The sequence below is a fragment of the Fusarium odoratissimum genome (genome assembly GCF_000260195.1).
Source record: "Fusarium odoratissimum NRRL 54006 unplaced genomic scaffold supercont1.4, whole genome shotgun sequence".
In the NCBI taxonomy this organism is placed as follows: Eukaryota; Fungi; Ascomycota; class Sordariomycetes; order Hypocreales; family Nectriaceae; genus Fusarium; species Fusarium odoratissimum.
In genome coordinates this window covers 1,385,727-1,403,580 of record NW_022158690.1, presented here as the reverse complement: position 1 = coordinate 1,403,580, position 17,854 = coordinate 1,385,727, and the positions used below count along the sequence as shown (strand labels likewise).

Here is a 17,854-nt window from a genome sequence, read left to right as displayed (position 1 = left end):
GAGTGTGCCCCGCGATTTTCACCCCTCCTTCTCAAGTCCGATTCAATCCCTTCCAAACAGTGACTCAAAAATTTCCACGGAATTTCGAAGTGCGTATTATTCACTCAACCTTCATATTTCAACATACTACTCAGGGGAAAAACTGACAATATTTTCTCTTTCTTCACAGGTCTCGTCCATTTGCGACTATGGCTTCTACCGATTCTGTTCCCAAGGCCATGGAGGCTCTCAACATCTCCAAGACCAAGGAGCTCAAAGGTGCAGGTCCAACTTCCTCCACCGTTTTCAAGTGGCCACTCTAACTATGAGCAGACTGAGAAGCGAGACACTCTGGTCGCACTCGAGAAGAAATATCAACAGAAATGGCAGGACGAGAAAGTCTTCGAAGCTAATGCACCCACCACGGATGAGGTGCCTCTCCACTCCATTCCCGCCGCCGAACTTCGGGAGCAGCAGCCCAAGTTCTTTGGATGCATGGCCTACCCTTACATGAACGGAACTCTTCACGCTGGTCACTCTTTCTCTGTCAGCAAGGTTGAATTCGCTGCTGGTGTTGCACGCATGCAGGGAAAGCGAGCCCTCTTTCCCATGGGCTTCCACTGCACTGGTATGCCCATCAAGGCTTGTGCCGACAAGCTCGTCGACGAGGTCAAGATGTTTGGCCAGGACTTTTCGGGCTACAAGGATGATGAGCCTGTTGTCGAAGAGAAAGCCCCCGTTGTCAAGCAGATCAAGGAGGATATCACCAAGTTCAAGGCTACGAAGGGCAAAGCTGCGGCGAAATCTGTCAAGATGAAGTAAATAGAGCTTCTGTCCTCGAAGTTTCCAACTTACTAATACAACTCGCAGGTACCAGTTCCAGATCATGCAAGCTATCGGAATTCCCACCGTGGAAATCCACAAGTTCGCTGACCCTCAACATTGGCTTCAACATTTCCCTCCCCTGTGCAGGGAAGACCTGACCAATTTTGGTTGCCGTATCGACTGGCGTCGATCTTTTGTCACCACTGATGCTAACCCTTACTACGACGCTTTTGTTCGATGGCAGATGAACCGTCTCAAGGAGCTGAATAAAATCAAGTTCGGCAAGCGATACACCATCTACTCTATCAAGGATGGTCAGCCCTGTATGGACCACGACCGATCTGAAGGCGAGGGTGTTGGCCCCCAGGAATACACTGCCCTGAAGATCAAGGTTCTCGAATGGGCTCCTAAAGCTGCCGAGGCCCTGAAGGGTAAGCTCCCGGAGGGTGCTAACGTTTACAAGATCGCGGCTACTCTGAGACCCGAAACTATGTATGGCCAAACTTGCTGTTTCGTGGGTCCCAAGATCACCTATGGCGTTTTTAAGGCCAACGACAATGACTTTTATGTCATGACGGAACGTGCCGCACGTAATATGGCGCACCAGGGTATCTTTGCTACCGAGGGTGTCGTCGAGAAGGTTGCTGATGTCCTTGGTTCTGACATGGTCGGCACTCTTGTTGATGCTCCCCTCTCATTGCACAAAGAGGGAGTACGTGTCTTGCCTATGGAGACTGTTCTCCCTACAAAGGGTACTGGAGTTGTCACCTCCGTGCCATCTGACAGTCCTGATGATTTTGCTACTGTGACCGACCTGGCCAAGAAGGCTGATTATTATGGGATTCAGAAGGAGTGGGCTGAGCTTGAGATCTTCCCCATTATCGATACACCTAGTTATGGTGACCTCTGCGCTCCTTTCCTGGTCAAGAAGCTCAAAATCGCTTCTCCTAAAGACACAAAGCAGCTTGAGGAGGCCAAGGAGCTGGCGTACAAGGAAGGCTTCTACCAGGGTGTTCTGAAGGTGGGCGAGTTCAAGGGTGAGAAGGTCGAGGTTGCTAAGCCTAAGGTCCGACAACAAATGATCGATGCCGGTCAAGCCTTTGCCTACTCTGAGCCTGAGCGCAAGGTTGTCAGTCGATCAGGCGATGACTGTATCGTTGCTCTTATGGACCAATGGTACTTGGACTACGGCGAAGAGTCATGGAAGAAGACTGCACTTGACTGGGTTGAGAATGGCCTAAACACTTACACAACTGAGACCAAGAACAGTTTCGAGGGTGTCCTGAACTGGCTGAACCAGTGGGCTTGTGCTCGAACCTACGGTCTCGGCTCCAAGCTCCCTTGGGATCCTCAATTCTTGGTAGAGAGTCTGAGTGACTCGACTGTTTACATGGCCTACTATACCATCGCCCACCTTCTACATAAGGACATCTTCGGAAAGACAAAGGGAAGTGCCAATGTTGGACCGGAGCAAATGGTTGACGAAGTCTGGGACTACGTCTTTTGCCGCCAGGAGCTCAGTGACGAGATACTCACAAATAGCAAGATCCCCAAGGAGACCCTGGAGAGCATGCGCCGCGAGTTCGAGTACTTCTATCCTCTTGACGTGCGAGTCTCGGGCAAGGTGAGTCAAGACGTGTGTCTTCACTAAGCTATCCTGAGACTAATCAACGTGTTACACAGGACTTAATTGCGAATCATCTCACATTTTTCTTATATTCCCGTTTGTTACCCTTTTCTTCTTTTCCTGTTTCCTGGCTTTCCCCGATTTTCCCCGAACTCTTCTGAGTTTTCCTGAATTTTCCTGGACTTTCCTACATTTTTCTAGATTTTTCTGACTATTTCCTTATTTCGATACCTCTTTTCAGGCAAATTTAGTATCTTTTGACTAACACTTCTTAGATTTGGCCCTATTCTCTCAAGAGTATTGGCCTCAAAGTATCCGCGCGAACGGTCATCTAATGCTCAATGGCGAGAAGATGAGCAAGAGTACCGGTAACTTCATGACTCTCCGAGACTTGACAGAGAAATACGGTGCGGACGCTTCTCGTATTGCTCTTGCGGATGCTGGCGATGGAGTCAATGATGCCAATTTTGAGGAGGATGTTGCCGATACCAACATTCTCCGATTATATACTCTCAAGGAGTGGTGCGAGGATATGGTTCGAGACCAGGATCAACTTCGAACTGGTGAGTTGAATTCGTTCCAGGATGCCTTGTTCAACAACGACATGAACGCGGTTATCAAGGAGGCTGTTGAGCAGTATGTCAACACCAACTACAAGCTGGCCTTAAAGGCTGGTCTATATGAGTTGACGAGCGCTCGCGATTTCTATCGAGAAGCCTGCGCAGCAGCCGGCATAAAACTGCACCGCGATCTTGCCCTCCGGTATATCGAGGTACAGGCTCTGCTGCTGGCGGTCGTTGCTCCCCACTGGTCTGAGTACATTTGGCTTGAGGTGCTGAAGAATGAGGGCACTATTCATAATGCTCGATTCCCCGAGATTAAGGAGGTCGATGCTTCCCTGTCGGCGAAGCGTGACTATGTACGAAACACTGCTTCCAACGTCAACTCGGCGGAGGGTCTGCAACTGAAGAAGAAGGCCAAGGGCAAGGAGACATCGTTCGACCCCAAGAAGCCTAAGCAACTCACAATCTTTGTCACGGACAAATTTCCAGCTTGGCAAGCGAAGTACATTGATCTCTTGAAGGAGATGTGGAACGTGGAGGCTAAGTCAGTCAACGATAAGGAGCTCAATGGCAAGATTGGCAAGATGGGAGAAATGAAGAAGGCCATGCCATTTGTGCAGAACCTCAAGAGACGACTTCAGGCCGGCGAGCCAGCGAGCGTGGTCCTGGAGCAAAAGCTGGCATTCAACGAAAAGGAGACTCTCCTGCAGATGGTTCCTGGATTGAAGCGGACTAGCGGCCTGGTTGCTTGCCACATCATCTCAGTCGAAGAGGGCAGCAAGAAGGGAACCAACCTCGGAGATGGAAAGGAGGTGGAGCTTTCAGTACCTGCAGCCGAGCATGCAGTCCCTGGACAGCCAACATTCCATTTTGAAAATGTTGAGGCTTGAATGTAGGAGCTTAAGAAAAGGAGATGATCTTGCTTGTTGTCAACATAGAATGTATGACACGGGGATGCATGTACACGGTAGAGGTTACGTGTTCCTGCATCAGATGTGTGTACTGTATGTGGATCGATAGATCTGTGTTTTGAGTTAAAATTGGAAAAGTCGTCGATCAATTATACTAGAGACGGGCTTGCTTTGTTATGCCTGGCATGATTGCTGTGATTTGGATTCTGATCTGGGTTGAGCTTGATGAACCCCATGTAGGCCTCCCCTTCGCCTCGACTCGCCTCGATACTCGATACTCCGTACTCGATCCAGTAATCCGGATTCTTCGGTAGGCTATTCTTGTCCGTAGAACTCGGTGCGCGCCTACGCTTACGCTGACATCACGTAGTGCTTTGCCACTGTACATACAGTAAGCCGACAAAGTGGCAGTGGTAGTGACGAGATTCGATAATAGTCATGCGGTGATCGTGATAGTTCCGATACTTATTGTCAAGTTGCAAAGTAGGATTCCAGAACTTGACAGAACATGGTTGAGCTTACAAGGTTGACTCAAATGAGACAGGGGTAGTCGATAGCATCAACGAGGCGAGAGAAGAGTTTGGTGTATTGCATGGTTCGTTTCAATGACATTTAATGTAAATTTACTCATGTCGAAACAGACAGTCCGACCGAGCTTCTACCTTTGGCTTTTTTCTCCGAGCGCTACATGAACAGGGCAGGGGGCAATTGTTAATTCGATATTGAATATTTCCGTCTGCATCTCCAGTTGGTCTGTAACAAACCCCTGGGAACATACAGTATAATGGATGATGAATGCTATCGAGAAATGTTCCGGGGCAACAAGCAGTAATATTAAACAAAAGGGGCCCGAAAGCTTGTTCATGCAAAAATATGGAGTTTTCTGGGTCGGTTAAAGGAGACAAAGATTGAAGGGGGGATTATTCAGATTCAAGGGACCTGGTCATCATCACTATACCTGAGCACCTCCTCCAACCGTTGATTCAGATTAAAATATGGAATTATGGATACATTCACTGATGGGTTCCATCAATTGCGCGTCGTGCGCGGTGTGGTAGCGATGCAGGCGACGGAAGCGGTAGAGGACGGGAGACAAGCCAGACTGCATGCCGGGGGCAAGCTAGCAAGAAGCCGGCAGGGGGAGGGAGCTTGATTTTCCATGGAACCACTATAACCGCACAGGCCATTCATATTCGCTGTTTTGCTGGGGTTTCTCTGGTCTAAGTGACCGACAAAGTTCAAGGCAATCGATCATGATGGAGCTTGTCGGAATGTCCGCGCTGTTTCGTTTTAATGCAATGCGCGGTAAGGAAACGATAATAGAGTGAATGTGGCTGGACGATCATTCCTGTTTATTCCCTCTCCCTCTCCTTTTCCCCTTGACTGGTGGTTTTGTGGTCGCGGTTAAGGCCGCAGCCTGGCCTGAGCTGTTTGATTCTGCTTGCGCGTCAGAACCACAATTAAAAAAAATCCAACACAGATCTACAGATTATTAGTCCGAGCCGCAAAATACAATCCTAGCATTTGGTCCAGCCGCAAGATTTCAGGGCACAGGCTAACAGGGCACAGGGATATGGAGGTCTCATCTGCAACTGCGGGAGAAGGGGGAAATAGGGAATACCGGCAGCCGCTATTCACGCAGGTTCCTTGTATTTGCATATTATTCCGCCCATGCTTTCCAGTATTAACAGTGAGCGGCTGGTTGGTGTTGTTGTACAACGTCTCCAGTTATCTTGTGGTTGTTTTTAGAAACATTCTCTGGCAAAATCGAGCGGTTTTTTTTCTATTTGCCTTGGTCTGGAGCTTGCGCAATCCGCCTCCACCATCCCCAAACAAACTAACCAACGCCCAACCGCGACCATTCATGAATGTACCCTGATCCTCAAAGGTTTAGATACAGTGCAGTATACACATAATCAAAACTTGGTTGCGTTTATGACGCAAGCCTCTTGTTGCCCAGTGAAACTGTGTAGGTTCATGGAACTGCACAGCTGATCATCTTGAGGCCTGTTCCTGTTTCCATGAATCTCTAGAGGTTGGCGTTGGCTGGCTAGGCTGGACCTGAACGTTCTGCAGTGCTGTTATGCGTAGCTGGCTGTCTCTCCCGTGGTGTGCATCCATCAAGTCAATATCTTGTCGTCTTGCATATGGCTGCGGGTAGGATCAGATCTTGGTTGGTTGATCTAGCAACAATATATCGTAGTGCATAAGCATCAGCATCAGCGGAACGGTTGGTGCGAGGCTGGGTCTGTATTTTTTGTTGATTATCGAATTACTCACTGTACAGCCGCGTCAAGCCTGTACTGCAGTCAGCCAGTGTAGTCCAGCATGACTCAACAGAGAGTCTTCCTTTCACTGCAACCTCAACTGACACTGTAGATTGCGTTGACTCTCTGCCTTGATTTTCAGACAGAGAAAGCTAAAGTCATTGTGGGCCCTCTCAGCTCTGTAACTGACGCACCGGATCAACTTCCTCGTTGAGGTCCTAGCATCTGGTATTGGGTGATGTCGAAATATCCTGGCGGTGGAGTCATGCATAGTACAACGGTGGAACTCGATGACACCAAAAGAAGTGGGTGGCTTGGGGTTGGGATGATGCAACCGCCCCCTGGGGCTGGTATCATGTATCATGTATGTACTGCACTGACTGACTCTCCTCTCAATCCTTGCGAGGCTCTCAGGTATATAGGAGTCGAAGCTCCTCTGCTCATTCAAACATTTCCTCATTCTCAGCATCCACTCAACAACTACTACAACTACAATCGCTACACCAACACTCGTTTAAACCCGATCTAATTCTCTTCAAACTCTTCTACCAACAACCAAACAACCTAAAACCACCATCAAAATGCACGCTTCCGTTGCCGTCCTCGCTTTCGTCGCTGTTGCGGCTGCTGCCCAGACCCCTGTGGCTCCCGTTGCTACTCCCGTTGCTACTCCCGGTGCCCGTTAGTTCCAACTCTTTCTCACGATCCTCTCTTCACGGCAGTTCAACTAACATCACGTTAACAGCCACCAACGGTACTAAGCCCGGCTCTGGCTCTGGCTCTGGTTCCGGCTCCGGCTCCGGCTCCGGCTCCGGCTCCACCCCCGCCAACGGCGCTGCTGCCCTCGGCCTCAGCGGTCTCGCTGGTGCTCTCGCTGTTGCCCTTGCCCTGTAAATTTCGACATACGGAACTTGTGCAGGGTTTGGTGGATATGAGGACATGATGCATTCTGATGCATAGTCCTGGAGGAACCGTGCTGGTGCGCGTTTAACTTTCGATGGAGATAGATCGGGAACTTTTTGTCCTGACTAGAATAGATAGACCAATGGAGCGAGATCACCTCCAGCTATATTAATACTAATCGCATACCACCATTTTCTGGTTTTTTTTACTTTCGTGAAATATAGTGTGTCTCTTTTACTACCCAGCTCACTTGAGCCTCAAGCTTCCTGCTTATCTCTGGAAGCTTGGCAGGAACCCTGAACCAACGGAGTAATGGCGGCAAATTTATTTGCGGCATGCCGTTTGTGTTGCGCTCTTATCTAAACTGGCTGGGGCCTCAATTCCTTCCTCCCTGCCCGTTGCCCTTGTAAATTGGCTGATTGTGGCGGCGACACAGTACGTTGAACCAGTATCAGCCGGGCTTCCAGGTACCCTGGAACCACTCTTGTCCTACCCATGCAGGGGTTTCTGTTCGCGTTGGTTTGAGGACGTTGCGAAAATGAAATTTTCAAGGATTCCGAAGTTGCGGCCGATTTACGGGTGTTGGGTTGGACACAGAAGCTTCAAGCTCCTCAAAGGGTGTCGTGCTCACGGCGGAAGGGTGACTGTCGTGCCGGGTCTGTTCGCATGGGTAGTCGCAATTTGTATGAATCTATCGCCATTCTTGCTTCGCTCAAGCGGCTATAGGAACCTGTCCGCCCGAGGTGCCTGAAGTGGGAGGTTTCGGTAGGTCATCCTGAACTTGTTAACAGAAAGCCACGAGCAAACTTTTGTCGCAAGACATACCAGATCAAAAATAACCCGGATCATGAGACTGCAACTAGGGCACACGGCAATATCCTGCTCGTCCAGCAAATCCTCGAGTGTGATTTGAAACTTGTCGCCACAAGGACATGGGAACTGGTAAACGCCCATAGCCTCGTCAAAAGTCATATCCTCGATCTCGACCTCGTCATAGATAGAAAGACCCTCGTCATCGGACATTTTGGCTGCTAGTTGATGGCTGCTATGGTAGGAATAAGAAAGGTATTTCGGTGATGTTGTGTTTATCTCAAAAGGCTCAGAAAAGTTGCCCCGCGATGCGACCAAAAATTCAGTCATCCCCGCGGAAAGTGGCACAGATTGATAAATGTGGCTGTGCTCGATTTGTGGCTGTTGAGTCAAATGTCAATCACATGCCGAGCGCAAGACGAAAGTGTGGGGAGGCTTACACCTGCCCCAGATTCATCGACCGAGGAAGCTTCTGTATGGGGAAACTGCCATCGATATCTTGGAGCTCACAAGACGTCCTTGGTCATGTAGCGCAAGAATCTTACTCCCTTCAACACCTTGAATTCTTTCTCCCTCTCTTTGGGCTTTGGTCCTAAGACATTTGTTTGAACCAGTGCTTGTTTTTTATTTGGATACCATTCGACTTCCGATTTCCCCATGCGCTTAGCTGCTAGATCTGTGACGTGACGTCGATACGCCTCGGCTCAACCCCAATCTCGACTACTTTTCGACTTCAAGTGCGACTTCAAGTGACTGCAGAGTCATCGCTAGGGATCGCTCAATAATACTGTACCATTGTCAACTTAATCTACAGAGTCTCTGAGTCTGCGCGCGCGTTATGGCATCGCAATCGAAGCTCGCCTTGCCGGGCGATCGCACCCTCCGGGGTATCATCTCGCAACTCACAACCCTCTATGTTTCCAATCGCACACGTATCTCACGCGCTGTATGGATAACACTGTTCGCTGCCCTCGCTAATCGAATTCGCCTTGCCATCTCCGAGCAAAAGGCAGCCTCCGCCCGTGAAGCTGCCCAGCGCGCAGCCCGTCGTGGTACCACATCCAGTGGAAGCGAGGAAACACCCCGAAAGAAAGTCGAGCTGAATCGCGAGTTCTTTCGGTCATTGCTTCGGCTACTCAAGATTGTTGTTCCAGGATGGCGCAGCAAAGAGTCAAGGTTACTGATGAGCCACAGCTTCTTCTTGGTTCTCAGGACTTTAATTAGTCTACGCGTCGCCGAGATGGATGGTGCTATTGTAAAGGCTCTCGTGAAAGGAAACGGAAAGGAATTCTTGAAGCGCATAGTATGGTGGATGCTCATCGCGGTCCCTGCGACCTTTACCAACTCCATGGTAAGTCTGATTATTCCCAGATGTTCGTTACTTGCTCACGACTACTTTAGCTATCGTATCACCAAGCTGAACTGTCGCTTAAATACCGATCACGGCTTACGCAGCATATACATGACAAATACTTATCCAATCTAACCTTTTACGGTATCTCGGCTTTGGATGACAGAATAAAGAATCCAGATCAACTGATTGCGGTCGATGTATCAAAGTTCTCCAATAGTCTGGCTGAATTATACAGTAATTTAGCCAAACCTCTACTCGATATGGTATGTTGAAGCGTTTGCACTTAACAACAACGTTGCTGACCACATTCAGACAATATATACCTGGTCTTTGTCGAAGAGCGTTGGCGGTGAAGGCGTTGTCTTCATGTCACTCCTTGTCCAATTATCAGCCAACGTGATGAGAGCACTAACTCCGCCGTTTGGGAAATATGTTGCAGACGAAGCAAGGTTGGAGGGCGAATTCCGCTTCCAGCACTCGCGCCTTATCGATTATAGCGAAGAAGTCGCTTTATACGGCGGCCACAACGCTGAAAAGGACACGTTAGACAAGGGCTACTTTACTCTTATCAAGCACGTCAACTACATCCTCCGTCGACGCTTTTACCACGGATTCATGGAGGATTTTGTTATTAAATACTTTTGGGGCGCACTTGGTCTGATGCTCTGCAGTGTTCCCGTCTTCGTCAAGATGCCTGGCCATATCGCGATGAACATGGGCGATCGAACAGAAGCCTTTGTCACCAACAGACGGATGCTTCTCTCTGCATCCGACGCATTTGGCCGTATCATGTTTTCATACAGAGAGGTTATGGAACTGGCGGGCTACACATCTCGTGTTGCTACTCTACTGGATGTGATGGATGATGTCCAGGCTGGTCACTTCGAGAAGAAACTCGTGTCCTCTTCGGGCGTCGAAGGTAACGAGGCTGTTCTCAAGGGACGTGGAACTGTCCACGAGAGTAACGACATCACCTTTATTGATGTGTAAGTTAGAGATCACTGTCCCCTGTTACCACGCTAACCCATTCGCTCAACTAGGCCCATTATCTCACCTAACGGTGACGTACTCATCAAAGCTTTGTCTTTCACTCTCAAACACGGAGACCACTTGCTTGTTGTTGGACCCAACGGCTGCGGCAAATCGTCTCTTTTCCGCATTCTCGGTGGTCTCTGGCCTGTTTATGGAGGCACAGTCTACAAGCCCCCCTTCCACGCCATTTTCTACATTCCCCAACGGCCTTACCTTTCCCGAGGCTCCCTTCGCCAACAAATAATTTACCCGGATTCTCTTCGCCAGATGCGTGCTCGTGGTGTCACGGACGTAGACCTTCTCGAGTATCTCAAGATCCTTGGTCTTGAGCACCTACCCGAATTATACGAGGAAGGTTGGGACGCTGAGGCTGAGTGGCGCGATGTTCTTTCTGGTGGTCTCCAGCAGCGTGTTGCCATGGCTCGGCTCTTCTACCATCGCCCTAAGTACGCTATCCTTGACGAGTGTACCAGCAGCGTTACCCTCGAGACAGAGAAGGCCATGTATGATACGGCAAAGGCTCTAGGCGTCACTCTCATGACTGTCAGTCACCGTCGAAGTTTGTGGAAGTATCACTCTCACATTCTCCAGTTCGACGGCCAGGGCAACTATGTTTTTACCAAGCTTGATGCCGATCGACGTCTCAAACTTGAGGATGAGAAGGAAGAGCTGGAGGTTCGGTTGCGCCAGGTCCCCGAATTGGAGCGCCGCATCGCCGAGTTGACGGCTGCTTAGACGGCACGACCTATATTAAGGTTTTGGTGGAAATATTACCGAATACCCATGAATGAATATTTGCACAGATATAGCTATATTTTCTCGAAGGTGCTTAGACATCGGCGTAAAGTGTTTTCTTGATGTGGTAGTATATTACAGGCAATAATTGAAACAGCTTCATCGCCAACCACTTGATGGTATCCTGCATGTTTGTGATATATTGAGATATACAACCACTTGCCAAATCTCAGCATGGACAACCGAGCTGGCTTTGCGTTATACATAGTCGAGGCAACTCAAAGAACAGAGCTTTGTACACATCCCCGGGGGTGTCATGGCTCTCAACCCATCCGCCAAACCTCTCATGTCAACCATCCTCTCAAAGCCTAGTCCAATATCTTACCCACTCCCCCGGTTGCGAGGATGAAACCGGCATGTCTCCTTATGCAGGCTGTTATCGCCTCTCATGATAGCCCGATGGTCGGCGCCGCAATCCCAGCAGAATTCATGCCCACATTTTGAACCTGCAATACACAAGAATCAGCACTGCATAGGTATTTTGCTTGTAGCCAGCTGAAAAGTTTGTGGCCTACCGTATAAACCAAGTAACTTGAGTAGTGCCCATGGATCCTGTTGCATTTCTCAGCTACTTGGTGCAGACCCATTGGCACTACTCAATTTAATCAGTTTGAACGCTAGAAAAAGCCAAGACACAAGTGTGTTCTGCTCCATGGCTTGCCGCAGGTCCAACAGAATTGGTAATTGCATTTCCGACCTGCTATGATTAGTGTCCATATAACGTGGCCAACGTGGAAGACCTATGTGAACGCACGGTACCCGTGATAGTGAAGCAGCATTATAGCAAGACTTGCATGTGCGGAAAGATAAAAAATAGCAAAGGTGGCAAGGAACTTACACGTCATATGTGAACTAGAATGTTTGTTAGAACTGTGGTTGCCATCGTAGAACATGAAGATTTGATGCTTACCAGCCGGAATTCTTCTCGATAGCCCATCCGCATCCTCCACATGGTTTTGTTGTGGCTCTCAATGTGGCAATGCTCTTCGCCTCTTCCATTTTTCTTCTGGTTGCAATTTGGCGCCTTTCTTCTGCGGCCTTCTGAGCCGATGCTTTTTCGCGAAGAGCTCGTTGCCTCTCCTGTCTTTCTCGCTCTAGCTCTCGTTGCCTTTCCTGATTCTTCTGTCTCTCTCGTGCTCGTTCTCGTTGCCTCTCCTGATTCTCCTGTCTCTCTCGTACCCGTAATCGTTGCCTCTCCTGCTTCTCTCGCTCTAGCTCTCGTCGCCTCTCTTGATACTTCTGTCTCTCTCGTTCTCGTTCTCGTTGACTCTTCTGTCTCTCTCGCTCTCGCTCTCTCTCTCTCTGATCCTGCGCCTCTTGGCGCTTAATTTTAGCCTTTTCTTTGGCGACGAACCTGCTAGCGAGGTCCCGATCTGCCTCTTCTTGAGCTGCTTGAGCTGCTTGGGCCTTCGACCACCTTTCATTTTCAAGCTCCAAGTGGCCACGGAAATCCGGATCTTCTTGAAGCCGATCATACTCCTCGCAAGATAAATCTTCATGCCAGTTGACTCCGTGGCGAAAACATGAGCGATGACTGCATTTAATGCAAACGACGATGGGTTGAGCAGACCCAGAGTCGTGGATCTGCCCAGAGCCGCAATCAGAGGTACACCAGAAGAAGTTCTCATCTTCTTCCACAGCAGCTCGGAGCGCCTGTCTTTCGTATCTATACGTTTTTAGTCATATTCCGTCTGTTTGAGTACCGCATTCATACTTGGCAATTGTGTGTTCATCGGCAAAGCGCTGAATGTCGTTATATTCTAGATTTTCTTGGCACTCATCACATCTGATATCGGTCCAGCGTTTACTTTTCATGCCCACTTGGATTGATCGCTCCATGCAATCCAAACATATAGAAGGGGTGTGCGTGCATTTTGAAGTGACGAAATCTGGAAAAGAATCTGTAGCTTTGATGTCGCTACAGACAATACACTCTCGTCTGTCTATTGCCCTTGTTGTTGTAGCATCACTGTCTAGTGACTCGGGCAGATCAACGTACGGGCTAGCAGAGGACGAAGATGAAGATGAAGCGGCAGCGGCGGCGGTGTTTATTACCGGTCGTTCATGGGATGGAATTCTGTCGTGTCTGATATCGGAAATCTTAGTGTCTGTATTCTCAAGGTCGAAGTCTGCAAAGTTTAGGATAGACGCTGGGGTAGGATGATAGCCTTGTCGAGGCGACAGAGCAGAAGTAACCCCATGAGCGACAACTATATCGCGACATGATTCTGCAGTAAAGTCAAAGTCGTCGAGAAAAGAAGGACGTTGATAGCGAAAAGGGGCTTGTGTTGAAGGTGCAGGAGTTGTATCGTACGCTTGAGACTGAGCCGTGTTGCTTGATGATGAGCCTTGAGATTTGCTCGTTGGATTTTGCACTGCAGTAGCACTCTCATCGTCTCCAAAACCACTCGTAATGGCTGAGTCCGCTCGCCCATAGAAGATGCCATTTTGGGAGGCCATGTTGTTGGTGCGCGCAACTTTGGACTGTTGGCGAGGCGGTTGAATAGGAGGGCCCTGCTCAGTGTTGTGTCTTCGAGAGGGAGAAGGGCGAGAATTTGAGTATGGAGGATTCCTAGATCGATCAGGGGAAGGACGGGTACTTTTTGCAGCCACTCTATTCGTGGGCTGAGTCACAGCGGCAGTGCCAGTGCCAGTGCCATTTCTGGTTCTCGGTGCAGATGTCTGATTAGTCGAAGTTGAAGTTGAAGCTGAAGTCGCTGCCTTGACCTCCTTCTTTTTTGGTACCACCTTGTAGCCTTTGCTTCCCTTGAAGCATAGCATTTTGCAAAGGAAGCAGGTACCCGATCTCCCGTCCAAGAATAAGCTGAGGTTTCACAGCCCTGCCTAGGTTAGTAGGTAATGTTGAGTGGGCAAGGCAAGTATGATGTTTGGTGATGGTTTACAGAAGTTTTCATAGAAACAATTTCAAGGCAGTAGGAGACTAGATATACTCTGCTAACATTAAGTTCAAGAGGAGATATCTTAAGGCTACCGTCAAAGAAAGCAAGAAAGAAAGCTAAACTGGTGTCTTTAAAGCCAGTTCTGCAGCTGGAGGCCATCTTTATCGTGTACCTGAGGTCCATTCCCTATATACAACATTGGCCCGAGAAGCCTGCAGGTGGCTAAAGCAGAAGGTAACCTGCTGGACTTATTCGGAGGGCAATGGAAGCCATTCACAACCACGAATTCGACACATCGATCCTTAGACCCTTAGTTCCCGGCCCATGTGCGTGCCCGATTAAGGTTATAACATGGCTTCCATGTGGCCCGCCCCGCCTCCTCCAAGCCATCTTTGATCGATGCACCCACCCCCTGGGGCGGTATAAGTACGATCAACTACCTAGGTAGGTAGGTAGGTACTGAGTAGGTACGGTAGATCACAAGCACAATGACGAGAACCGTGTTACCGACTGATAATAACTCTTCTTTAACTATGCAAACTAGACTAGCATGGTAGATTTTGCCCAGCAATCTGTGCCAAAGCCACCATGATTTCGTCCAAATATGGACATCATTACCTTGCTTACCCCTTGAAACCCCCAGATACAAGAATCACCGTGAGCATGCATATGACTTTAAACATATTCACATGTCACAGTACTAAAGCGCTGGTCTGTCAGAACAGTTAGTATAAAGCATTACAAAATTGCCTCAACGAAACTTACTTTGATAGATCAGAGTATAACTAGTGGATGCGGAGGTATATACAGCCTCGATCTTATAGTTCAGCTCGTAGTACCATTGGTCGTCGCAGCCCTTTCTGCGACGTAGTTGATTCTCCGGAATATGAATGACGTCCGCTTCAACGATTGAGAGCATCTTGACATTGTCGTTGCGGGACAATGGAGCATCTCGAGACAAATGGTCGTTGTATATAGTCATCTTGACCTTTCGAATGCGTCCTTTGCTGACAGGATTTGTCCACACAAATGCGGCGATATATGGGTCGTTTTCAGACACCGTCGAGCCCTACTGTGATGTCAGTTTGGTCGGATTTGCTAAGTGAAATGACGTCTGTCAACCTACTCTCGTAATGAACCACTCCATGACTCGGACTTTGTAGCAGCCGTCAAGACCGCACCAATATCTTTCGCTCTTGAGATTTCCGTGAGACTTTTCGTCCCAACGGACACTCCATTCAGTGCCATAGTGTTTTCGGGCCTTGCGGTTTTCCACCTTGACCACTGCGCAGTCTGGGGAGGATCGAGCAAGTCCTTTGAGCACTGCTCCCTGTACAATGGCCTGTCATGCGTTGGGGGGCTGCATTATCCGCACAGAGCCATCTATGGCAGCCCGAAGTCGCTCCTTGAGGTAATTTGAGGACCCAAAGCCGCCAACCAGAAGAATGGCTTGAACAGGCACGTTACTAGCTGTGATCTGATCCTTTACCAATCTGATGACCTCAAGCACCACAGGCTCGAATATTTTATTGACGTCCGATGCCTTCAAGGCGAAACGACCACGACTGATGCCGAGCGACTTATTGTTTGCCAATCCTGCCACAGGGATGTTAAAAGTCTCGTCAGGTTCAACGTCTAAAGCAAACTGGCGCTTGACCTTGTTCTCAAACACATCCAGGGCCTCAGCCATGACCTCGTCATCGAAGCCCTCTTCCTTGCCGAGTTTGCTCTGAAGAAACTTTGAGAAGCGCATGTTGAGAAACGTGGAGCCGCAAAGTGCACCTGAACCAGGAGCCGCTTCCTGGACCTCCAGAATAGGCTTCGTGCTCAGGATTGTGTACGAGATCAGGTCGACGGTACCACCGCCTGCGTCGACCACAACGATGGTGTCTCCAGCGTCAAGGCCGTTCAGGTCCAAGTCATGAAGGGCATAAATGGCAGCTGCTTCGGGTTCGGAAACCAGATGGACATGGTGCTCGGACACGGAAATCATAGCTTGTTCGCATGCTTTCTTGGTCTTTTCCTTCGCTAAGTCGCTCCAAATGGCAGGTACAGTGATTACAAATTGCAAAGTAGTGCTGTCGACAAGGCCACTGCCGAGCTTCTCACGTAGGGTGTACATTAGATGGTCAACGAGCTGCGAAATGAAGTCGGTAACAAGTTCGTCGACGTTTCGGCCGCTTCGTGCACCCTCGGTGCTTGGATTGTAGCCAACAGCCTGTGTGGATGGGTCTAAGTCCCTTCAAAGGTATGAGCCATCCAGCTGCCAATGTTTATGTAGGTTGGAACACTTACAGCTTGAACCAGTCAACAACTTCATGCTGAGGTGCATTCACAGGGACCGAGAAACCCCATTCGATTTTGTCTCCGTTATATCGAATTCTTGTAGGGACTTTATCGCTAGATTGTCCTTCCTTGTTGGCACTCGATACTGGCCATTGCGTGATACAAGTTCGTCGTGATGGGTTGCGATTCTCAGCCCAAGCGACACCAGAGTATGTGGTCCCAAAATCGACGCCAACGATGATCTTTCGATCGGCTTTTTGGGGCTTACCCACTTCCATCGAAAGGGTTTCTGCGGCGAGGGGGGGTATGAAACGAAAAGAAATATGATGAGTTTCACGGCTCGGGGCAGCGATACGCCTCGACTGGTACCTGAGCCACGAGTGTGAAATGGATAGGGAAAAGAGGAGGGAGGGTGATCTTTGGGTTAAGAAAAAAGTGTGGATGTTTCTCAAATGGAAGCATGGAAAAAAAAATGCAATAGAGAGGAGCGCTTGCTCCTTAGGGTAGTAGGCAGAAGGTAAGGTGGCAGTGATACCGAGGCAGGCATAGATCGATCTGCTGCGCGGTGTCACACAGAATGCCAATGTAGTAGATCCTATGAGGAAGGTGATTTTCCTGTCTACTATGGTATATCGGAAAAGGTATCTTTTGTTCCTGAACGAGCATCTTTCCTGCCCTTGCTTACCTACTGCGGTATACAAGTCTGCTTTCTTGCTGCTGGCTTTCGATTTCATATCTGGCAGTATCTTTAAGGATCTTACACTCCGGCATCTCAGTCATGGCGGTTTGCCGTCTAGACCAATTCCTATGGCAGGATCTTGGGTCACAATGTATACCTTATTTGGTAATGAGAAACAGTTGTTCGCATGCTGAATGAGTGGGCTGTTAAATTTGTCAAGGCTGTACTTGAACCATCCTCATGATGAACAACTGGCCATAAACTCAGCTTCTAGTCTAACAAAAGTACAATATGCTTAGAACGCTACGTTGACCTGAATGATGCTGGACGATAAGAGGCAGATGTGCATGGACGTGAATACAGAGCAGCCACTAAAGCATTAGTTCCATCAGATGCAGATGCGGCTGAGTGTGAATCCGTTTGGTGTGCCACACTTAGCAGGGGTGTAACAGGGGTTTCGCTGATCACTCTGTGGGGGTTGGTTTAAAGCTTCTGTACCTCACTCCACTTCCAATACGAACCACTCAGACCATGCCCGTTTGGCGATACGATGTAGAATTCCATGCGACTCGAAATAGCATAAGATCGAATCCGACAATCTTACTACTCCTGACCGTGTTTGCAATATGAAAGCTTAAGATGCCGACTGACATCTGCCAGTGACGAGCATCGACATCATACCAACTGTCTCGCTTTGGATCCATAAGTGCTTGAAGACATCACCAAAGATATATAATGTAATGAGGGGAGAGTGGCGTTTTCATGAAACTCCAGGCAACTAACTGTACTGAGGTTTTTCATTTAGAAACAAGGGAGATGAACACAGGTTGTGAAACTGTTGAGCAATCAACCAACGCCAGTTAGATTAGATGCGGACACCCTGATTAACTGTGCCCGAAAATTGTTTGTGGCTATTAACATCC

General features: G+C 48.9%; 6 protein-coding genes across 9 annotated transcripts; 3 read left to right on the top strand and 3 right to left on the bottom strand.

Annotated features, from left to right (window-relative positions):
* Positions 1-28: 28 nt before the first annotated feature.
* FOIG_03647 (leucyl-tRNA synthetase, cytoplasmic) lies at positions 29-4,135 on the top strand. 2 transcript variants are annotated; one of them, XM_031201617.1, is made up of 6 exons: positions 29-89; positions 170-260; positions 313-797; positions 850-2,428; positions 2,488-2,527; positions 2,707-4,135. In XM_031201617.1, exons 2-6 carry the CDS (start codon positions 189-191, stop codon positions 3,882-3,884), a joined length of 3,354 nt encoding a protein of 1,117 aa, XP_031069141.1. In that variant the 5' UTR covers positions 29-89; positions 170-188; the 3' UTR covers positions 3,885-4,135. The 2 variants fall into 2 exon arrangements, with proteins under 2 accessions (XP_031069141.1, XP_031069140.1); XM_031201616.1 differs by lacking the exon at positions 29-89 and having other exon boundaries at positions 99-260.
* Positions 4,136-6,485: 2,350 nt separating this feature from the next.
* FOIG_03646 (uncharacterized protein) lies at positions 6,486-7,526 on the top strand. The gene is made up of 2 exons (XM_031201615.1): positions 6,486-6,853; positions 6,918-7,526. Exons 1-2 carry the CDS (start codon positions 6,754-6,756, stop codon positions 7,064-7,066), a joined length of 249 nt encoding a protein of 82 aa, XP_031069139.1. The 5' UTR covers positions 6,486-6,753; the 3' UTR covers positions 7,067-7,526.
* FOIG_03645 (diphthamide biosynthesis protein 3) lies at positions 6,604-8,200 on the bottom strand. The gene is made up of 2 exons (XM_031201614.1): positions 7,901-8,200; positions 6,604-7,850 (listed from the first exon to the last, which is right to left on the bottom strand). Exons 1-2 carry the CDS (start codon positions 8,096-8,098, stop codon positions 7,788-7,790), a joined length of 261 nt encoding a protein of 86 aa, XP_031069138.1. The 5' UTR covers positions 8,099-8,200; the 3' UTR covers positions 6,604-7,787.
* Positions 8,201-8,250: 50 nt separating this feature from the next.
* FOIG_03644 (ATP-binding cassette, subfamily D (ALD), member 2) lies at positions 8,251-11,214 on the top strand. The gene is made up of 4 exons (XM_031201613.1): positions 8,251-9,236; positions 9,287-9,502; positions 9,552-10,225; positions 10,280-11,214. Exons 1-4 carry the CDS (start codon positions 8,724-8,726, stop codon positions 11,004-11,006), a joined length of 2,130 nt encoding a protein of 709 aa, XP_031069137.1. The 5' UTR covers positions 8,251-8,723; the 3' UTR covers positions 11,007-11,214.
* FOIG_03643 (uncharacterized protein) lies at positions 11,102-13,847 on the bottom strand (the record flags this gene model as incomplete). Of its 3 annotated transcripts, XM_031201612.1 has the most annotated exons (6): positions 11,102-11,512; positions 11,582-11,763; positions 11,905-11,918; positions 11,977-12,732; positions 12,781-13,152; positions 13,381-13,847. In XM_031201612.1, 5 exons carry the CDS (start codon positions 13,845-13,847, stop codon positions 11,684-11,686), a joined length of 1,689 nt encoding a protein of 562 aa, XP_031069136.1. In that variant the 3' UTR covers positions 11,102-11,512; positions 11,582-11,683. The 3 variants fall into 3 exon arrangements, with proteins under 3 accessions (XP_031069136.1, XP_031069135.1, XP_031069134.1); XM_031201611.1 differs by having other exon boundaries at positions 11,582-11,918; XM_031201610.1 differs by lacking the exon at positions 11,582-11,763.
* An 870-nt stretch (positions 13,848-14,717) lies between these two features.
* Positions 14,718-16,530, bottom strand: FOIG_03642 (uncharacterized protein; the record flags this gene model as incomplete). Its single annotated transcript, XM_031201609.1, has 4 exons — positions 14,718-15,035; positions 15,093-15,308; positions 15,342-16,206; positions 16,262-16,530. 4 exons carry the CDS (start codon positions 16,528-16,530, stop codon positions 14,718-14,720), a joined length of 1,668 nt encoding a protein of 555 aa, XP_031069133.1.
* Between the last annotated feature and the right edge of the window lie 1,324 nt (positions 16,531-17,854).

Excerpts from the sequence above, each read along its gene's own strand:
- FOIG_03647 (XM_031201617.1), top strand. The coding sequence starts at position 189 with ATGGCTTCTACCGATTCTGTTCCCAAGGCCATGGAGGCTCTCAACATC. Across the intron at positions 2,429-2,487 it reads ACGTGCGAGTCTCGGGCAAG|GACTTAATTGCGAATCATCT; the intron begins GTGAGTCAAGAC and ends CGTGTTACACAG. Across the intron at positions 2,528-2,706 it reads CACATTTTTCTTATATTCCC|ATTTGGCCCTATTCTCTCAA; the intron begins GTTTGTTACCCT and ends AACACTTCTTAG.
- FOIG_03645 (XM_031201614.1), bottom strand. The coding sequence starts at position 8,098 with ATGTCCGATGACGAGGGTCTTTCTATCTATGACGAGGTCGAGATCGAG. Across the intron at positions 7,851-7,900 it reads TCCGGGTTATTTTTGATCTG|GATGACCTACCGAAACCTCC; the intron begins GTATGTCTTGCG and ends TAACAAGTTCAG.
- FOIG_03646 (XM_031201615.1), top strand. The coding sequence starts at position 6,754 with ATGCACGCTTCCGTTGCCGTCCTCGCTTTCGTCGCTGTTGCGGCTGCT. Across the intron at positions 6,854-6,917 it reads CGTTGCTACTCCCGGTGCCC|CCACCAACGGTACTAAGCCC; the intron begins GTTAGTTCCAAC and ends TCACGTTAACAG.
- FOIG_03644 (XM_031201613.1), top strand. The coding sequence starts at position 8,724 with ATGGCATCGCAATCGAAGCTCGCCTTGCCGGGCGATCGCACCCTCCGG. Across the intron at positions 9,237-9,286 it reads CGACCTTTACCAACTCCATG|CTATCGTATCACCAAGCTGA; the intron begins GTAAGTCTGATT and ends CGACTACTTTAG. Across the intron at positions 9,503-9,551 it reads CCAAACCTCTACTCGATATG|ACAATATATACCTGGTCTTT; the intron begins GTATGTTGAAGC and ends GACCACATTCAG.